We start from the raw sequence: 20,059 nt of genomic DNA, 5'->3' as shown, positions 1-20,059 counted from the left end.
GCTTCAAATATCTCTGCCTCCTTGTTAGTGCGTCCCCTCCGATGCCAGAGACCCGGGTTCGAGCCCCGCTCGGAGCGAGTCGTTGCTGCTGCTGCTTTCGTTCAGTTTCAGCCTCGGGATATGATTCTGGATCATAAATAAACGGCTGAATCTGACTGTAAGACATGGTTTGTTTTGGATGATGGGTTTTCCCTCAAGGTAATGTCACAGCTTCCACATGCTCTCAACGCAAAAGCCTATTCGCGCTCGTGATTCTTTAGCCTCCGCCCACACGTCACGCTTCCAGTCGTTCATGTTTTTCCGGCAAAAGTCGGTACAGACTATCTTTCTCTTATGAATATAATAAAACTAAAGACTTTGTGGATTTATGAAGGATGCAGTACTACTCTATAGGTACTCAAGATTAACAGGATATTGAGTGAAAACGAGCATTTCACCCCCCCCCTTTAATGTTACTCAAAGCATTGAGCAAAAGAGAAGGCTGTCTTTTAATTGTTGTTTAATAACTTTAGTCTGGAACAGATCTTTAGTTTATTGTCAGAACTTTATTAAATAATTAAAAGAAGGGTGTAACGGAAGTGATTTTTGGCAAACCTTTGGCTGAAATTCTTTTAAAGCCAGTCACATATTATCTATGCATTGGGCTTTTCTACAGTTTTTTTTTTTTCCCAAATGGATCTTACAATAGTTGGCCAAATAGTCCCACCACAAAAACTCACACCATTGGTTGCTGTGTTATAGAAAAGTAAAAAATAAAATAAAGACATTCCAAAGGAAAACCAACACCTTCAACTTTAAAACCGAAATCACCAAATTAAAACAGGAGATCGGCATATTGTTATTCTTTGTAATTTTAATTCCCATAATTTAATTAGTTAAAATGCATACAACTTTCACAAAATGTTCCAAAAAGAAAGAAAACAGCAATACAGTACATATGCAGATAAGGGGGTTTTGTTTGAATTCCAGCCCTGTCTTAAGATGGTCCCAGACAGTTAACAGCATAGCATTCACATCATGGCGATAGAAACGACACACAGCGGGCAATCAGCAGGCCAGCAGAGGATTGGGCTACATTCTATTTTCAAGTGCAGATAAGAACATGAAAACTTCATAAATGATATTAGTGCACTACGGGAGAATGTCGCTAGGCTGCCAAGAACAGTTATAAAACCTTTTATCAACACACTGGTTGTGGATATGAATGATTTTGTTTCAGTAAGTCTATAGTGATCTGTTTGGATTTGTCCAATCATAACATGTCCATCTAAAAACACAGAATGGCTTAGATTTTTTTTACATTTATTTAACGCAATAGTGGTTAACACTGGATTTTTTCCAATATGTAACTCATATGGCCAAATTCTGTGGCCAAACTGCAGCCTCATGTTCGGTTACGCAAATACCTGAACGCAGATGCGATTCCAAATTTCAACACAACTCTCAGCAACAGCTGTAAAATAGTGTAAATTTCTTACAGATCAACTACTTTCATGATGCAGCAACAATTAAAAGAGAATCTCATTCTAACATTAATTGCAACTTTCCTGAATATTAACACATTCAAGGGAAAGTTCACCTTCAGTTGCACAGTGTTTTTGTCTTTTAATCCCTTTAAGTTTAATGTCAGATACATTTAAAAATTCAATTCAAGTAGGGAGGTTTGTTAGCGTGAAATCAAATTTACAAGAGCTTATGCGCGTTGGTAGAGTGATAAGCATCTGCGTTCTGCGTACTTGTGTAAAGAAAATGTTTTGGCGTTTGTCTTTTTTTTTTTAACTGCGCAAGTGGCAGATTTCGCTGGCGTGCCGTTGTAAAACAAAAGTTGTACTGGATCTTGCCGTGCCATAAATTCTAAACGGTGTGTCGCCACTGCTGGTGGAGGTCCGATTGACCACATTCTGGCAGCTCAATATTGCATTTCAGGGAAACAAAATTACAAAGTTTTCAAAAGTTAATCATGAAATTTTTTTATTCACAAACACTCGCTCTCACACTAGTAGGGAGAGACGTCCCTGGACGAGAAAAAAAAAAACAATGGATATATGGAACCAATCCACATTAAGATCACCTGCCTGAACTTCTTACACTCTTTTTGCAATATAACCATCTTTAAGAAATTGTTCAGTGGTATTCAGCACTGAATCTTCTTATTACAGTTACTGGCACTTCAACATAATCGATGCTCAGGAGTCCAGTTTACTCTCCATGTGAGAAGTCACCACCCAGGTAGAACTTATATATGTAGAAAAATATAGTTTAATGAAATTTATATCTATTCATTTCTTTCATTATTATTATTTTTAATCATATCCACCATGTAAAGTACTACATATAGCAGTGTGATGTAACACAGGATCATTATGATTCACACTGCTAAAACACAAAATGACATGAAACACCTTTGCGCAATGCCTGGTTATTTCATGTTTAATTTGTGATTCATAGTTAGTTTATTGGCATTTTTAGGCAACTGCAATGAGTTATTCTACAATATGATTACAATGTAAACACCACAGTACTGAAGTTACTGTATCCAACAAACAGTAAAGCACAACATTACAAGGCAAATGGCCATATAAGCATAGCTTTGTTCTTGATGAAAAATAAAAACAAAAGTAATACACAGAAAAAGAAAGAAAAAGCAACACTTTGCATTGGTTCATAGCCACACATTTGTACAGTTTCCAAATCTGGTGACTATCCCGAGGCAGATTACGACAAACATCTAAACCCAGTTCAAATGATAATCACATGGACATTTTTGGGCTTAAATCACAAGACTTTTTGGTTTCTTGTGGGTTCAGGGCCACAAAAAGTTTGTTACATATTGACCTTCCGTTAAATGACACATTTGTGCCACTGAATCTCATCCTGACCTGATAAACCTCAATGTGATATCAGTACTGAAGGCTTTATCAAGTAGATGAATGCTGATATGACCCTGACCCATAGAAAGACCCGGTGTCTAACACTGCCTCTCAACACATCATATAGATTTACCCACTTCACTTATGTTTGTGCTGGTATTATGGGTTCATGTGAAGTGATTTTGGCTGTCCTGGCACATACAGGTATTTATATTGGCATCATCCGTTGGGCTCGAAGAACATTATACACTATTGCTAGACTGAACTACTATCATCCTGTCTCCACATTATAGAATCAACTGATTACTTTTGTTTGAATATTGTTTAGATTATTACAAAGAGTCAAAGAGTATGGCAATTTAACTTGACCATCACAATGTTTGGCTATTAATCTTCCAAAAAAGAGAGAGAGAGAGAGAAAAAAAAAAAAAAATCACATTGATTTGCATACAAAAGGCGAATTACAGAAAGTTAAAAATGTAAAACCTCAGATATGACTGCTCATATTTTTATGGAGCATGATTTATTTTTCAGTGACATGATAATCATTTAATAGTAGCGATGGGAGAAAACGTGGATTTTTTTAGCAATTACTTTTGATATGACAGGATTATGGATGTAGTGTTATGTCATAGTAAAATAATTTTTTTATTTTATATTTGATCTTTTTCATATGCTTGGAAAGCATGTTTCTTGCAACTACAAACCTGATCTAAAGTCTCCTTAAATGTAACAATATAAGACCTCAAAATAAGACTAAAAATCTAAAATCCATAGCTGAATATATACACAGTAGGAATTATAGTAGCATACATGGTTCAAAATATGATTATGTCTTCACACCTCTTGTGTTTTTAAAAAAAGGTATGAATGGTAACAGGTCTAAAAATAAATACAACGATAAAAGAACAGGGAATTCATACACGTTACCCACTACAAAAATGATTCATCTTATTTCAGTATTTCATGTATTATGAGATAGCACAGTTTTATCACTTGTCATTTATGTGGCATAGATTGTTGGCTGAGGTATGATTTTAGCAATGCAGCTAATGTAGGTTTTGAACAGCAGGATGCTGATCTCAGTGTCATTATATAGAAGTCTGATGTTTCAGCGAATGGGAATTAAAGTGCGATTACAACACACCACGCATGATTCATCTTAAAACAATACATTTAGAGGCCCAAGAGAAGTTAGTAGCCATAACATTGTGCCATAAAACCAATTTTCTAGTCCCATTCTTCATGTACTGATATTCTTTTGCGATATTGGCAATTGCATGAGTATTTATATGTGCATATATGTCCAGTTCTCCATCGGTTTACTCCCTTGGACATGTAGGACCACAAATGTAAAAGTTATTTTTAGGAACTTTGAAAATGTACCATTTGAAATAATGACTCAAAGATCTAACGGTCTATGGTAACATTTCAAAACAAACAAATCCTCTTGACAAGATTAAGGATATTTAAGTCAAAGGATTCTGGATGCTTTTCCAGGCAGCATTTGAAGACTCACCCCACCCTTTGGCTGTCCCTTAATATCTTGCTATTTTTTTTCTGTCTGCGTCTCGGTTTTATTTTTTCGTCATTACCTTCCTATATCACCCTCTCTTCCCCATTTTCCATCTCAAACGTAAGGCAGTATGCCGTAGACGAACAGGGCCATGACAGCAGCACTGAAGAGGCCTGCTACAGGGACGGTCACAAACCAGGCCAGGAAGATGTTCCGGAAGAGACGCCAGTCCACAGCCTTCTTGGAGCGGATCCAGCCCACTGCCACCACTGAGCCCACCTGCACCCACAGCAAAGGCAAAATCAGCAGTAGCACGTTACAAAAGTATGAAAACAGGAAATCTGGATTTCATTTTTCAGCATGGAACTAGGTCATGCAATCTTTATGGAATGTATTTTGTTATTTCTATAAGACTGCATAAAATCACAAGCATATGTTTCTGTCCTGCTTCAATCTTCTAACATCTTTAATAAGGTCAGCTAATAAAAGTGTATGACGTGCATGTTATTTATTGCGTGTTAATGATTGTTCTAATTATTCTGAATTTTCGTTTGTTGTATGCAATTGCTATGGAGTAGCAATTTAACTATTTCATGTACATTAATGTTCAATTATTTAAAGAATGATGAATGATCTATCATATATTATGGGTTCAATGGATCGCAGTTGGTCCATGATACGTACGGACCAAGACCCACAGTTCGGCATGCATTTGATTGGCAGATTAATGCATCAAATTACATGTTCTAGCGATTTTAAACCACAAGAAGCAACGAAACAGAACTCGATTCGTTCCTCAGGTGCTTTTTTTCGGTGTACATGGCAGTCTCACACACCAGAAGCGTGTACACGTGCATCGCTATCTGCACACTGAAGAGGGATATTAAGACCTCATGTCCAGTGCTTTTAACAAGCCATTATCCTGTGCTGTGTTAGTCATGTTCTCCTTTTGCTTGAAAGGCAAAGTCATGTCATGTCCTGTCCTGCCTAACACAGGGCAGAAGGAGGAGTAACATTTCCATGCATGCTGTGTGACTCTGGGGTTATGGTGACAGGTGTTTGCTAGAAACAAGAGCAATCTGGCTCTTCTTATTCGGTCAGTGTAACCGAAGCCTACTTCACAGGGGGGCTAAATCTGGAGCAAAAGCCAATCCAAAGTCAACAACAGAGAATAAAAGACTTCAGGCCTTTAATTCTCCCATGATTTAAACCTTTTGATCTACTCAAACATCATGCAAGATGCTTGACCTGTGATCCATGTGACTTAATGAAAACAAGATTTATGACCTTTCTGGGAATTTGTTTAGCAAACAAGATCTAATCAAAAGAAACCTGATGAAGATGCGACTCCTCCATTGCTGCAAAGTCTCTGTTCCCATTTCATAATAATATAAGTGGCTTTACTGGACAAGGCTCAGCTGGACATTAATGGCCTGCTAATTCAGATTTTGACATGACATCCTCACAGTAGTAATGCTGATAAACCCAATTATTTATTCTATAATTTTTTTACAATTATCATTTTTATAAACTATAATTTCGTCTTGTGGATTATATATATATATATAAACATCCATTATGTGAAATTGCTTTTTGAAGACATGCAATTTTTGTGAAAATTATTTACATTTTCCATATTTTTCAAGGGGTATGTAAACTTTACAAAGGGGTAAAGCACAACTGTGTGTATAAATAAATAAATAAATAAATATAATGACACACAGAGAGAGAGAGAGAGAGAGAGAGAACATGTTAAATTAATTGAGTTCAGGCCCTTTCACACCAAGAATGATAACTATTAAGACAATTATAAAGGTAATTATATAAGCGTTGATATTGTCTGGAAATCCTAAGTGCATGCTCGTCTGTCTCTTTAAATTCTTGAGCTCATAAGAGCAGGATTGATTCTGATTGGCTGTCAATGTTTTTATCATTCATCAGCTGGAAAAATCATTCTGAAAGTGATTCCAATGATATTATTTCTCTTTTCCTTTATCATTACAGCTGTGGTGTGCTATTCTTTAATATTGAGAACAATTTTTAGAGCTATATCTTTATAGTCATTGTCCTTGGTGTGAACAGGCCTCTATTGTTTTTTATCACACTAAATGACCACGTTAACTTGACAGCCCTGACTCAAACTGAACCTCAAGCCCTCTATCTTTAGCCTCTATTCATGTTTTAAAGCACTACAAAGATTTTTCAAGAAGTTTATGAATCTGAATAGAGGTCATGGAGTAGAATGAGGTATCAGTCTAAAAGCCAAACATGCTTAAAGCTCTCGACTGCCCTTGTATCACAAAGCATCCCCAAACCCCTACAAAAACATTATAAAGCACACACAAGAAAAAATAGAGAATAAACAGAAGTCAGCTCATTTGTGCTTGAGGAATGTGTAGCGACAAAATATAACCAATATTTTTGGGGGGATTTTTGACTATAGGTGAGATTGCTGGACTCATTTCTGTCAAGTATTAGCCTAATGTGAACGGTTCAGGCTGTTGACCTATGCTAAAGAGAATAAATTACCTATAATTTAATGAAATCACAGTTGGCGTGGTTTGGTTAACATGTTTAGCATCTGGACTACACAGTACCTACACAGAAAACATCCTGTCTTCGATTAATGCATTATCTTTATATCAACTAAACAGATGAATCGATTAGGCGAATCGAAGCTGCAATCATGGAGTTACATGTTTGCAGAGGTGAGTATTGATTGGCTGTTCGATGATTACACTAGTGAAGCTATGGGGGTGGAGTTTAGCGCTACCAAAGCTACACTACTCAACCAATACCTTGCAGTGGGTGGAGCTTATAGGAACGCCCACATTAGAGGCAACGAGCACTGTTAGAGCACTCATTACTTCAATGCAAAATCCACTGTGAAAAGACAACAAATGACAAGACAAACACAACAGACAAAACGTAAGAGACACACACAGCATGGAGCAAGACACCAGTGGCCCGAGCAAATGCGGACAAATACACAGCAACATGCCATGAGAGAGAAGAGGAGGGGGACAAAGAGATGATGTAGTGAAGAATCACTTAAACACAGATCTGTGAAGAGAAGAGCGTTATTTCATCCTGTATGCACCAAGGCCTGAGAGAAGAAGAGGGAGCATTTGTCTTCATTTCTAAAGGGTTTGAGAGAGCTGTCTCAGCCTGGATGAGAGCGTTTATTGTCCCAGGATTGACATCAGTGGGCAGTAAAGTTGCTTTATAACCATCAGAAACAGTGACAAGCCAATAACATCCGTAACTGGATGACAGAGATCAGAGAATCCAGGATGCCTGTCAGAGTATAATCTTGATTTAAAAAATAAATACATTAACCTGTTAAATGTCACCCTGTCCCGTATACGGGACGCCTACGTTGACTATACTATATTACAATCAAATCTAATCTAATCTTGACAAACTATATATCGTTGGAAAGGTCTAAGACTCCCAAAATATATATTTTACCAATATTTTCTGTTAAAAATTATGTAGGAAAAGTAATAGATGAATTTATGACAAGAGTGCACCCTCAGAAATCTACATTACAAAAGGAGCTTTGACCTTTGTTTAAAAAAAAAGACTTCCTCGTTGCCTTTTTCTCTATCACATTTTAGAAATCATCAGAAGTTATATATCACTTGAAAACATAAAATCTCAAAATTCATCCTTCAAAACCCATTTTAAAATCAGACATTGCATTATTGTCTTTTATGTAAATATATTGAGTTTAGTTTATTTTTAGTTTCAGTCATTTTGTTAAGCGCTTTTGTTGTTTTTATTCGTTTTTTTATATTTAGCTTTCATTTCCATTTCAGTTTTAGTTTCAGTATTTTAATTGAAACATTTTCAGTTATTTGCTAATGCAACATTTCTCATTTTTGAAGTTTTTCATCTAATACTTTATACTAATATTTTATTTCAGCTTTATTTCAATAAACAAAAAAAACTGCTTTTTAAAAACTTTAGAAAAATTGCAACAGTGGTTATTAATAAACTTATGTCATATAAAAGTTCTATACAACTTAATTCTTACACCATTTTTCAACAATTATTTATAATTATAAAATTATATCATTTGATTGTATGAGTTTAATAGTTGATTACATTTGAGATCTAGCGAGGTCAAGCCCAGTGAGACACAGGACACATCAAAATATTTGACTCAATCTGAAACAACAGAGTAGAACATGAGATTTTGTCCGTTTACTGTAATAGGACCGTGTTTATTTGTGTTAAGTTGCTGTGCGTCCATGTCATTATTTATCAATAACAAATAGCAGCACTATATGCTGAAAGCTGATGTGGGCACCTCTCATTCCCTGCAAAAACAAGACTGCTCCCTCCTCTCTCTGGTGGCGTGCACACAATAACCAAAGGGGGTCGAGCTGGGCTCTGACCCGATCTTTACCTTGCAGTGTGTCGTACTGATTGGAAGTCCGATATTGGACGCCAAAACAACAGTGAGCGCTGAGGCCAGCTCAATAGTGAATCCACTGCGGGGGGAGGGCAACAAAACACAACTTTATACAGTCACACCTGCAGTTAAAAAAGTTAATGACAATGCATGCCGTTGAGAGAGACGTGCAGCACGCAGGTCTAGAGGAGTGGAAACATTTTAACAGGCATGCAAAAAGTCCACAAGGAGATGAAGGTGAAGTAACAAGAAAACAAGGTTGACAGGTTTTCTGTGAGCTTTTGCCTATTAAGTATGAAGGTGTGTGTGTGTGTATCACAGGGTAGACACGTGTGCATGCATGCAGGTGGAAACAGCGGCAGTTCTGTGGAAGATTACGCTTGTGCTGATAAACTCCTGTGGCCTCTCAAAACACACAAGGACAGCATGAACATGTGAGGAAGATATTCACTGTGCACAAACAAGCAGACGAACCCTCCATTAAATCATGCAAACAAATCTAAACCGCAAGAGTTAAAAAAAAAATGTATACTGCGTGGTGTTCACTATTCCCTTGCGTTGTCCCCTTTAAAAAATAAATAAAAAAACAACAACTTGACTTCCTGTCAACAAACATCAAAGCCAGTGAGCAAGCTGACAGATACTGAGGTCACACTGATTGTTATTTCTGTGCGCTACGTGAGGGCATGAGACAGGGAACATGGCCACCTGATGCACACTCACTCACAGAGTACAGACTGACGGTCATGTAGGAGCGTAGAGACCTGCTGTGCGAAATCGTTCAGTCACACACACATTGAGCACATTTACATGCACACCAGTAAGCTGATAACTCACGAATATCAGCTTATTCAAATAACCAGTTTTCCCCATTTACATGCACATCAGTAACCTGACAACGCAAGTAAGCTGCATTTACATGACTTCATTAACAAAACAGGTTATTTCCCTGTAGTCGTGTCAAAATATAATCATTTGCGTATCTGACTCAGAGTAATCTATTCATTTGTCAGTTGTGATGTTAAATTAAGCTTGCAACATGTCGGGAAACTTCAAGCTCATATTTTATCCTCTCATGCAGTTATAAATGCAGCACAGTGACTGAACCACTTATGCTGCACGAGTTGAGAACACATTTTTATCATTTTCTGAGTCATGAAAAAGTCTGCTTTTGTGATATAATCTAGACCGAGCAAGACGTTTGTCACTTAAATCTGCACTAATGATGTGTTAGCTGTCATGTTATCACACATGCACACATCAGTAAACTGACAGAAAGCAGGTTATTGCGTTTACATGCCGTGCACAATCAGAGTAAGAGGCAAAAAACCACCTGCTGCACCGGTTTATACTTCACGCCTTTTATGACCATACTCCGATCATTGAAAATGGGTTACCACATTTACATGATCAAGTGCATTTTCGGCTTAAGAACGTGCATGTAAACGCGCTCATTACGAAACTTTGAAATGTTGCAGCAAATCAATCTTATCAGCAAATCATAATTATTTGCTATTTTGTTAAATCTTGTTGAAGATTCCATGAATGTACATTTTTTGTTATTTTCAAATACACTATTACTATAATTTTTTTATTTTCTGATTAAAGTTGGCAAAACTCCCCATTATACTACATTTTTCTGGGTAGTTGTGGTTTGATGTAAACCAATAAGATTTTTTTTTGGAGTAAACTTTCAGTTACCATACTTGTTATTACATCTGTTACTTTCTATTGACAAATACTTGTGTGAAAAAAAATGTATGATGATGAATAAATTACAGACAGTAAAACAAAAAAACTCATTCACAGTTCAATGTGTGATGAGATTCACTTGAAAAAGACACTAATCTACAAATTTCTAAATTCTTTTTTTTATTATCTTTTACATATATACAAATTTTGGAGCTTAGACATTAACAGAATAATTAGCTTTTTTATTTCAAAGGCTCATTTCAAATTTTGGTTTGGATTTGTGTCCAGTCACATTTGTTCTGATTATCAACTCAAGCTCAATTGTTTTTGACAGTTTGTTTCGTTACTAAGAGAAAGCAAGGTCGCTGGGGCTGTGCGCACAAGTGTCTTGCTATATTTAGCAAACCCAGCCAGTTCTGAGCGGTTGGTGCAAAACCGAGATTAATCTGCCTTTATTCTAAATGTAAAAAATTTTACTGAAGGTTTATTCTACGGTGATATTTAACCTGATTTGTGGTGGTAACACAGAGGGGATGAGGGCAAGTACCCAAACGAGAGAGAAGAAAAACAGATAAACAGAACTGATCTAGCAAGATTTTAATATCAGATAAACTATTGTCAAAGCACATGCTCTGTTTCTGTAGTCTATGATTACACCTTCAGCACTGGTTTAGGACCAAGAGGAAGGTTTCAGTTCTGTCAGCATTTTACACCCAAAAACCGGTCCTCCACTTCAACAATTTTCCACTAGCTACAGAAAAAGAAAGACAACTTTTAATAGTATGTTTTTGTCATGGGTTTCCTGTAAGAGGCCACTTAAATTAAGCCCACTATACACTGTGCAATTTTTCTGTTATTTTTGATTGCTGCTTTTTAGATTGAATGGTATGGTGCCAGTGAGATCTTTGGGTAAAATTTCTAAATTATCGGCAAAATTGTACAGTGTGCATTGGGCTTAAGAAGATTTCTTACCGTGGATAAGAAATCATCACATCTGCATGCAACGGGAGAACATGCATCAATTATCATGCACAAACATCATGCTCTCTGCCAAAAGGCCGATCTCACCTGGAGGGGGTGATGGGAGTGAGATCTTTGCCCATTGTTTGAATGACACGTCGACCCCAAACCCACAGTCCAGTACAGATTCCGATGCCACCATATAACAGTAGCCAGATAGGTGTGGCCGCATCCTGCATCACCCCACCCTGCTCGTAAATCATCCACAGGGCCACCAAAGGGCCAATTGCATTACTGCAAAAAGGGAAAAAACAAGCATGTTAACAGGGGAAGTGACTGAACAAGGTAATGATACAAACTGTAAAGGGGATGAAGCAATGTGGTCTTTAAATCACATTTATGCATTTAGCACACGCTTTCATCTAAAGCGACTTACAGTGCATTCAGGCTATACATTTTTTTTTTTTTTACCAGTATGTGTGTTCCCTGGGAATTGAACCCACAACCTTTTTGTGCTGCTAATGTAATGCTCTACCACTATTGATCTGACAGTGGAGAGGTCACATGCTCTCTGTAAAAAAAAAAAAAACTGTATAGAAGCTGTCACTGGGGGAGTATCCTTTTAAAAGGCACATGTTGGTAGCTTATTTACCCTTAAAGGGTACATATTCATACATATGGCCTATATTTGTACCTTTCGAAAAAGGTACTGCCCCATTGAGAGCTTTAGCACTTTTTTTTTTCCTAAGAGAGAACTTCGTTTGAATTTTAAAGATTTTAACTTAAAACATTAAGCAGCTGAAGGTTAACTTAAACAAATGGCCACGTCTCACTTTGGTCTTAACAGTCTGAGTATGAGCCAAATCATCTGTAGAGCCGTCAACCTGATCTGTGCCCTTGTTCTCAGGGCACTAATGCTGTGGAATGTGAAGAAATGGTGCACATAGTACACTAGGTCTTATTCTGAATGCACTGATTATACTAAAAAGTAAAAATATTCAAAAAGGAAAATACTTAAGTTTCTCAAAAGCATGCTTAAAAACTTGCACATAAAAAAAAAAAAAAAGTGTTGTGGGAAAATAATCTTGGTTTTTAAACAAAGACGTCGTCGAGTGGCATACCTGACATCATTCCCCCCATGCGCAAACGATCCGAAACAGGCGGTCAGGATTTGCAGGAAGTGGAAGAGCAGGTAGACTTGAGGATTGTCCTTCTCTTCCTTGTCCTCATCAACACAGTCCTCCAGCATCCCTTCAGCTGGGGCCTGGGGCTCCCTTTTATCTGCTGCCAACTTCACATCCACGTCACCTTCCTCCGCTTCAATCTCAGCCTCTGCAACCGCGTTACAGTAGCTGGAATAGCTGTCGTAGCGCAATCGCTTTTTCGAATAGAAGACCGTGTCGCCCACTAGCTTCTCACTGTCCTCTGGAGGAGGGGCGCTGGACTCTGACCGGATCAGGGGCTGCACTGGAATGCCGCAGATGGCAGCTGTGTAACATGTATAGCTGTTGTTGCGGCGGAGGTGACGGTAGCTGTTGTCGGGACGTGAGCTGCTGCGCTCATCCTCCAGGCGGCCCAGGTGGATCTTGTGAAGGAGGTCCTTGTAGAGACCAGAGTCCTTATGAACCGTGTGATAGACCTGGCCATCACTGCGCATGTGTCCGTCAAAGCTGAAGCCCCCATTGGACACGGGTGACTTGAGGCACCCGTTGGTCATGGAGTTAGTGCGACCTGACAGAAGAAAAAAAAAAAGATAGGTTAGTGCAGGATATTTTGGTCAGACAGTGCCCATTAAAAACCAGATAGGTCCTTTAACGTACCATACACTCTGCCGTGGGGCAGGACGGTGCCTCCATTAGCCAGGCTGTTCAGCTCTCCTGTCGACTCCTCTGTCAGGGGCAGAACAGCATCGTTGCTGCTTTTTGCACCTGGAAGCTCTTTAAACACAGGGGCTTCCTCTTCCTCCTCCGGGATTTTATCCAAACTCTCGTCAGAAATGTGGGAAAGAGCATGCTCTTTCTTCAGCTGACCTGTTTTGGGGAAACAGAATAGAAAGAATTAAGAAAGTCATATATTAGGTATCAATGATACACATGCATGATATAGCATTATATCGGTTATTGTCCAATATTTGATTTTTTTATTATTTTTTTATCATAACAGTCCACATGGGATATTTAATTGTGCATCATCTTATTTCCATTTTTTATGCATTTAGCTTACAGTTATTGGACATTATATGTACTAAAATCACTGTGATAAAATACACTTTAATACACTTCAATCTGATTTTAGTTTTTAGTGATTAATTTTAAATTTACATTATAGTTAAAATTCTTTGGGTCTTTTGAGCAAAATTGTATTTAAAAAAAAGTCTTTAATGCTCACCAAGGCTGCATTTATTTGATAAAAACAGAAAAAAAGTGTTATACTGTGAATTATATATATATATATATATATATATATATATATATATATATATATATAATATATATATATATATATATATATATATATATATATATATATATATATATATAGTAAAATGTAAATTATTACAGTGATTCAAAGCTGTATCAACAACATTATTACTCCATTCTTCAGAAAACATTCTGATATGCTGATCTGGTGCTCATGAAAAATTTCATAATTATACTGACAACAGTAGTTAAAAGTACTTATTATTTTGGTGGAGACTATGATTACATTTTACAGGATTCTCTGATGAATAGAAGGTTGTAAAAAGAACAAGATGTGTCTTTAGTTTCTCTCATCAAAAAAAATAAAAAATAAATAAATAACACTAACCCAAATATTTAAAGGTAGTGCAATATTGACAAAATTATTTCACATTTTCACTTATTGGTATCAGCCAGAATTGTCTCATCAGTGCATCCCTAATCAACATAAAAGTTATTTGCAGAGCAGATGAGGGGAACTAGGCAAGCTTTGTGAAACTGGTGAAAAGCTGAAATTTACAATATTACAGTGAGAAATAATATAATCAAGCAAACAATCACTAATAAACATGGATAATCCATGCATGAAAAACTGTGATATCAGTAGGATTACAACTGGCCTTTTTAAATTGAGCAGTGATAATGAACAACAACAACAAGCACTTTAAGTTAGTGCCCCACATATTTAATGCTAATTTTGAGATTCACACACAATTCCTTCTCAATAGCCTGAAAGCCAAATAAATAAATAGATTCCTACAACTCCTACAAACGGCACTATGAAACAGACCCTTGATCTGAAAACAAATTTAATAAAGCATGCAACAATTTAAAGCACTGATCTGTGAGTGAAAGGAGTGCTTTAATATTTTATTTCACTAATACACTTCCCCCAATCAAAACATGTGGGCAGTCACTCTTGCTCTGAGAAAGGTTCATCGACTGCACAAGGTCCATGTGACTCATCTGGAAAACAAAAACTGATGTTCTCAAATAAACAGCTTCAGTTTATTTGCTTTTCATTACTCTCAGCGTCAGCCGAACGCAACATGGGCCCACAAGCCAGAGCCAGCAAAAGATCGTCTTTACATTACAGAGCGCCCCAGCAGAGCAGAGCAGCAGATGTAAGGCAAATCCTTCCCTCCTGAGATAGTCAAGATGCCTCATGCTGAGTCACATATTTGATTTTTTTCCAAAGCTAGATTACAGATATCTAACTAAATGGCCAGATGTCAAAAACACGTGGATCACACAATTTCTGCAAATGTAGTTAGTAATAACAACTGTCCTCAGATAATTGATACCTAATTGGAGAAATGAATAGAACATTTAGGACAAACACACAGAGATCTGATAACTAAAATCACAAGCCCGCGGGAGGGAAAAGGACAGTACATACTTGCTATTTTCTTTCTCATCCAGGGGCAAACAAAAATCCAGACCAGACCGGCACATACCAGAGCACCAGCCAAAGTAATGAGGGCGACAGCCCAGACAGGGAGCATCTCCAAGCCCAGTACTGCACAATAAAGAAAGAGCGTGACAGTCACACATAAATACATTTTGCTGTGCGTTTATGTGCATTTATCTTGATAGAACATATATTTTACATGGAAGCGATCTTAAAACAATGTTGAAAACATGGCTTATTCAATGACACTTATTCAATGACAACAAACAAGCTCATGTCTGATCAAGGAAGTCTTTTGTGTGAATGTGTTTTCACTTCCAGCTTACAGGGAGCTCCAGTGTACATGATGGAGAAGGCGTTGATTCCGATGGTTGATGCGTAGAAGAGGGGCAAAGCGCAAAGACCATTGGGAACAGGGTCATCCTGTAAAAGACAGATCACAGAAAGTGCTTAAACTCTTTATATACAAAACACAGACACCATAAGAACAAAACACATCCAATGGTTACAATTTAGGCACATTTCAATCTCTATTTTTGATATAGAATTTTTGTTTAATTTATATAGAACTATACCATTTTATCACTATTTTGAAATAACTTTTATTTTTATATTACCAGTATTTTATGTGTTCATTTTTATTAGAATTTTTTAAATTGCTGTTTAGCTTAATTTTTTTACAATTTCTAGTTTTAATTATTTTGTACTTCAGCTTTAATTTAATTCTGTTGCTAAGGCTACACTTTTTTAATTTTAACAATACCAACAGTAATTTAAATACTCTCTTAAAGGGATAGTTTACTGAAGCAGAGTCTACACCAGCCACACATTTAAAAGATGTATAGCTGTGGACTGTAAAGCAGTTGCTGTGCCATCACAGATGAGCTATTGTCATGCAATATAAACAGCCACAGGCACAGTTAATTGGAAATCGGTGAATGCATGTTAAAGAGAAAATTTAATGAAAACATGAGGTCTTATAAGGACAGGTGATGGACTGGTATACTGAAGGACTGGGCAAACATCTCTGCTGCACTTGAATGTTTATATTGGATGTCTGAATCAAAAGCGCAAAACACTTAAAACCTCTATAAGAACTTTAAACTAGTTTTGTTTTCCCATTCCGATGTCAAATTTGTCTAAGCATGATCACTGAAGTAAGGGGATGAAAGACAGGTGTAATAGTCGACCCATGACTCACCTTGCTAAGAATGAAATATCGGATGATGAAGAAAAGCAGACCAGACATGAGACCAGACAGCAGAGGGGAGATGAACCATGAAGCAACTGTATTAAATAAACAGCGATTATTAAAATCAATAGCATGCCAATATAAGGACACATAATTCTGCTAGAGGCACAAAGGCCAACAGGCAACGTTACATAAATTACACATCTCGGTTACCAATATATCAACAACAAAAATGAGATAACATCCCTCCACAGAAACAATACACTACCATTCAAATGCTTGAGATTTTTTTTGAATGTTTTTTAAATAAGTTTAGTATAACTAGTATAATTACAATAAAAATAACTGCATTCAATTAAAAAATAATTTACATGTATTTTAAAATGTACATTTATTCCTTTTATGGCAAAGCTGAATTTTCAGTCTTCAGTGTCACATGATTCTTCAGAAATCAATCTAATATGTTGATTTGGTGCTCAAGAAGCATTGTTATTATTATCAGTGTTGAAAACAGTTTTCCTGCTTAATATGCTTGTGAGGTTTATTTTTCAGGATTTATTTTGAATATAAAGTTCAAAAGAGCAGTATTTTATTGAAATAGAAATCTTCTGTAACATTATGAATGCCTTTAGTGTAAGGATGAAAGAACCGGAGATACTTTGATCTCCTGAGAAACAGACAATACAAACATACACAGGCATCTTCGAGACACCCCACAGAGTGGAGGAGCAGGAGACCTCCTCTCCTTCTGGCCATTTGTTTCATTTTAAATCCCTTCACCCATTCTTCCTTCTACTCAGTCTGCTCAAAATGATCACATGAAAATGTGAATGCAAGTGAACTAACACTCATGTCTAGTATCATTGGAAATGTCTCTGTGCAACCGGTACAATGGTCTCAATCTTACAAAAGTAGATTAGAAGATAATACAGATCCGAAGAGTCAAGAGATATTTTGATTACTGTAATGGGAGTGCCCTTTTCCAGGGTCTTCCATGTAAATTACCTTCTGTTCCCATTGAGGTGTAAACTACCCTGGTCTGGGACCTGACCTAATCAAATTCCAATTGTTAGTTTCTGTCTTTGTCTCGGTCTGAGGTATTTAAACGATTGCAGCAAGAGGATCAGGGCGTAGTGTGTTGTGTGTCTCTTCACTTCATACTATGTATTTTCTAAGGTCAGGTATGCATATTTTACTTTAAGATTCATCTTTGAGAATTTTTCCAGCACCTTCATCCAGCACCGGATACCTTCCTTGGGCCGAGTGCCTGGACCTTACACTTACTATCTCTTTTGGTCCATTTAATGCATCCTTACTGAATGTTTTTTTTTTTTTTTGCCAAACTTTTGAACAGTAGTGTAAAATGAATTAGGACACAGGACATCAAATAAAGAATTAAAGAGCAGAAACATTCACTAAAAGGCTGATCTTAAGCACTCAGTTTTTTAATTTTCTGGTGTGCAAATAACTACCACAGTATAAAAATGAATTGCATAATGGACTTTTTTTTTTCTTACCAATTTTGACTAACTGCATCCACTGTACTCCTTTAGTGCCAATAGCAACCATGGAGAAGCCAATAGTAGATCCCACAATGCAATGAGTTCCAGAAATGGGCAACTTCAGAAAAGAGGCAATGAGTTGCCAAACCGCAGACCCTGAAAATGACGGGGATATGAGTGGGAGGTGGAGCAACAAAAAAAAACAAAACAATGAAAAGTCTTCCAGCCATATGTTCTCTTCGCCTCTGTTTCTAATGCAGACTCTAGAAGGGATACTATTAAAAACATTACAATGTAGCTTTTCATTACCCAGTGAGATTTTATACATTTAAAAAATTAAAATTATTTTAACCATCCATGCAGTGTTCTATTTTTTTATTTAAATATTTTACTCGTTTACGGTTAAAATGCTTCATCACAACTTGCTCTAAAACATGTAATCATGACTCCCAGAATCTGGCAGCCTACAGCGAATATACGAATGCCTTCGCTAAGCTTCTCCATCATTAATCTTCGAAACTGAGGTTTCAACTTTAAATGAGCCATTACTTACCGACCATGGCGCTGACCTCTCCCGCCATCAGTATCGGCACAGTTTCATTGTATAAACTGACATCTATAATTCCCTTCCGAATGGTTTCCCCGACCTTGGCACCGAGGAGCATGGAGCCAAGGGTCTCAAATATGGAAGCCAGGATGCAGGCCTGACGTAATGTCACCACCCCAGACCCGACTGCTGTGCCAAACGAATTAGCCACGTCATTGGCTCCCACTGAAAATGCCAGGATGAAGGCTATAATGAAGCCAATCACGACCATCCACAGGTACGGTTCCAAATCCATCTTGACTTGTGTTCACACAAAGCAAAAATGAATCCCAAAAAACAACTACAAAGAACTGGATTAATGTGTTGTACTATGAAGAAAATTCTCCTTTTTTAAACTTTCCCCAAGCTAAAAGAGTTCTTAGGGGAGAGGCACACTGCTAACTAAGCCGTTTAACCTCAGTCTGTAGAGTGCTGAGCAGTGTAGGCAGGAGAGAGCATTCCATTGTTTGGCCCTCGAAGTGTCCTGTCCACAAAGACGCCTTCAACTGTCAAAACAAGAGAGACAAGGACATCATTAGACAGTATTTGAGATTTCCTTATAGACTGCATAATGTAGCCTAAAAGACCATGGGAAATGGAAAAGTTGGAGAAAGGTGTTGGTGATGTCAAGGAACAATAAACCTAGGAAAAATAATTTCAATACAGGCTTAGGACACTTTTCTCAACATCAAACAATAAAAGGTTTAATGTAAAAATTGTATGTAAGTGTAAAATATAATTATTGGTTTAACAAAAAAAAAGTGTGTTTTCAAGGTTTGAAATAAAACATCAAATAGCATTACATAAAACAGGCAAAAAACAAACACTTAAGCACTTACATTAACTGGCCATCTTACACGACACCAAGGGCGAAGCATTCAGGTGTGCCCAGGACACAACGTGACTAAAAGTGTACGTCCACAACAGAATGTAACATCGCAGTAATTCAGATTTTAGTCTCCCACCGAGCCGAAGCAGTACAGCTAGTCGTGTTTCAGCTGCACTGTGCAACACTGCAGTCGCAGCCCCTAATACCTGCTTACAGCCTCCTCGCTTCCTGCTTTCCCCACTCTAAGAATCTTAGTGGGTCAAATTCATTGGAAAACGGCAGGTCTGTAAATGGGCCACTATGTGCTCTGTGAAATCTGATCAGTCCTGTTTATTGGAACGACTGATCCCAAACCACGGGGGGACAGTACAGTATTTAGAGCATCAGTCAACAGCTGATGACTGAATGGACTTTGAAGCATTACAAAGACACAGTATATGATCGTATAGTTACGTCAAAACCATCACCTGTAGAATTACAGGGCATCCCTCCTAACCACAGGCCAAACCTGCAATGTAGTGGGTGTAAAATCACTGCTCAGTGATACCAAAGTCGACTCAGAGGGGGGACAACAGCACAAATTATTTCACTTCACTAAGCCTGTTGTTTAAAGGGAATTAAA

The 20,059-nt window shown here is 37.4% G+C and overlaps 1 protein-coding gene across 4 annotated transcripts in view; it reads right to left on the bottom strand.

The window, feature by feature from the left end:
* Window positions 1-833: 833 nt before the first annotated feature.
* LOC128018541 (sodium-dependent phosphate transporter 2) overlaps window positions 834-20,059 on the bottom strand; it is a 41,771-nt gene continuing 22,545 nt past the window's right edge. Inside the window, exons 2-12 of one of the 4 annotated variants that reach the window (XR_008184903.1) lie at window positions 18,576-19,114; window positions 18,038-18,178; window positions 16,530-16,615; window positions 15,655-15,751; window positions 15,317-15,436; window positions 13,279-13,488; window positions 12,580-13,189; window positions 11,567-11,752; window positions 11,471-11,492; window positions 8,801-8,885; window positions 4,517-4,665 (exon numbers count right to left, since the gene is read on the bottom strand). Coding sequence is in view for 3 of the 4 variants with exons in the window: in XM_052604112.1 (XP_052460072.1) it covers window positions 4,501-4,665; window positions 8,801-8,885; window positions 11,567-11,752; window positions 12,580-13,189; window positions 13,279-13,488; window positions 15,317-15,436; window positions 15,655-15,751; window positions 16,530-16,615; window positions 18,038-18,178; window positions 18,576-18,864 (1,989 nt within the window). In the remaining variant the exon portion in view is untranslated. Of the gene's footprint in view, window positions 4,666-7,184; window positions 7,270-8,800; window positions 8,886-11,470; window positions 11,493-11,566; window positions 11,753-12,579; window positions 13,190-13,278; window positions 13,489-15,316; window positions 15,437-15,654; window positions 15,752-16,529; window positions 16,616-18,037; window positions 18,179-18,575; window positions 19,115-20,059 lie in introns of all 4 variants that reach the window. The other 3 variants (XM_052604112.1, XM_052604111.1, XM_052604113.1) reach the window with 3 other exon arrangements.

This window comes from Carassius gibelio, chromosome A8 (assembly GCF_023724105.1).
Source record: "Carassius gibelio isolate Cgi1373 ecotype wild population from Czech Republic chromosome A8, carGib1.2-hapl.c, whole genome shotgun sequence".
NCBI classification, from domain to species: domain Eukaryota; kingdom Metazoa; phylum Chordata; class Actinopteri; order Cypriniformes; family Cyprinidae; genus Carassius; species Carassius gibelio.
The sequence above is the reverse complement of the archived record's forward strand: the minus strand, read 5'-3'. Positions and strand labels throughout refer to the sequence as shown.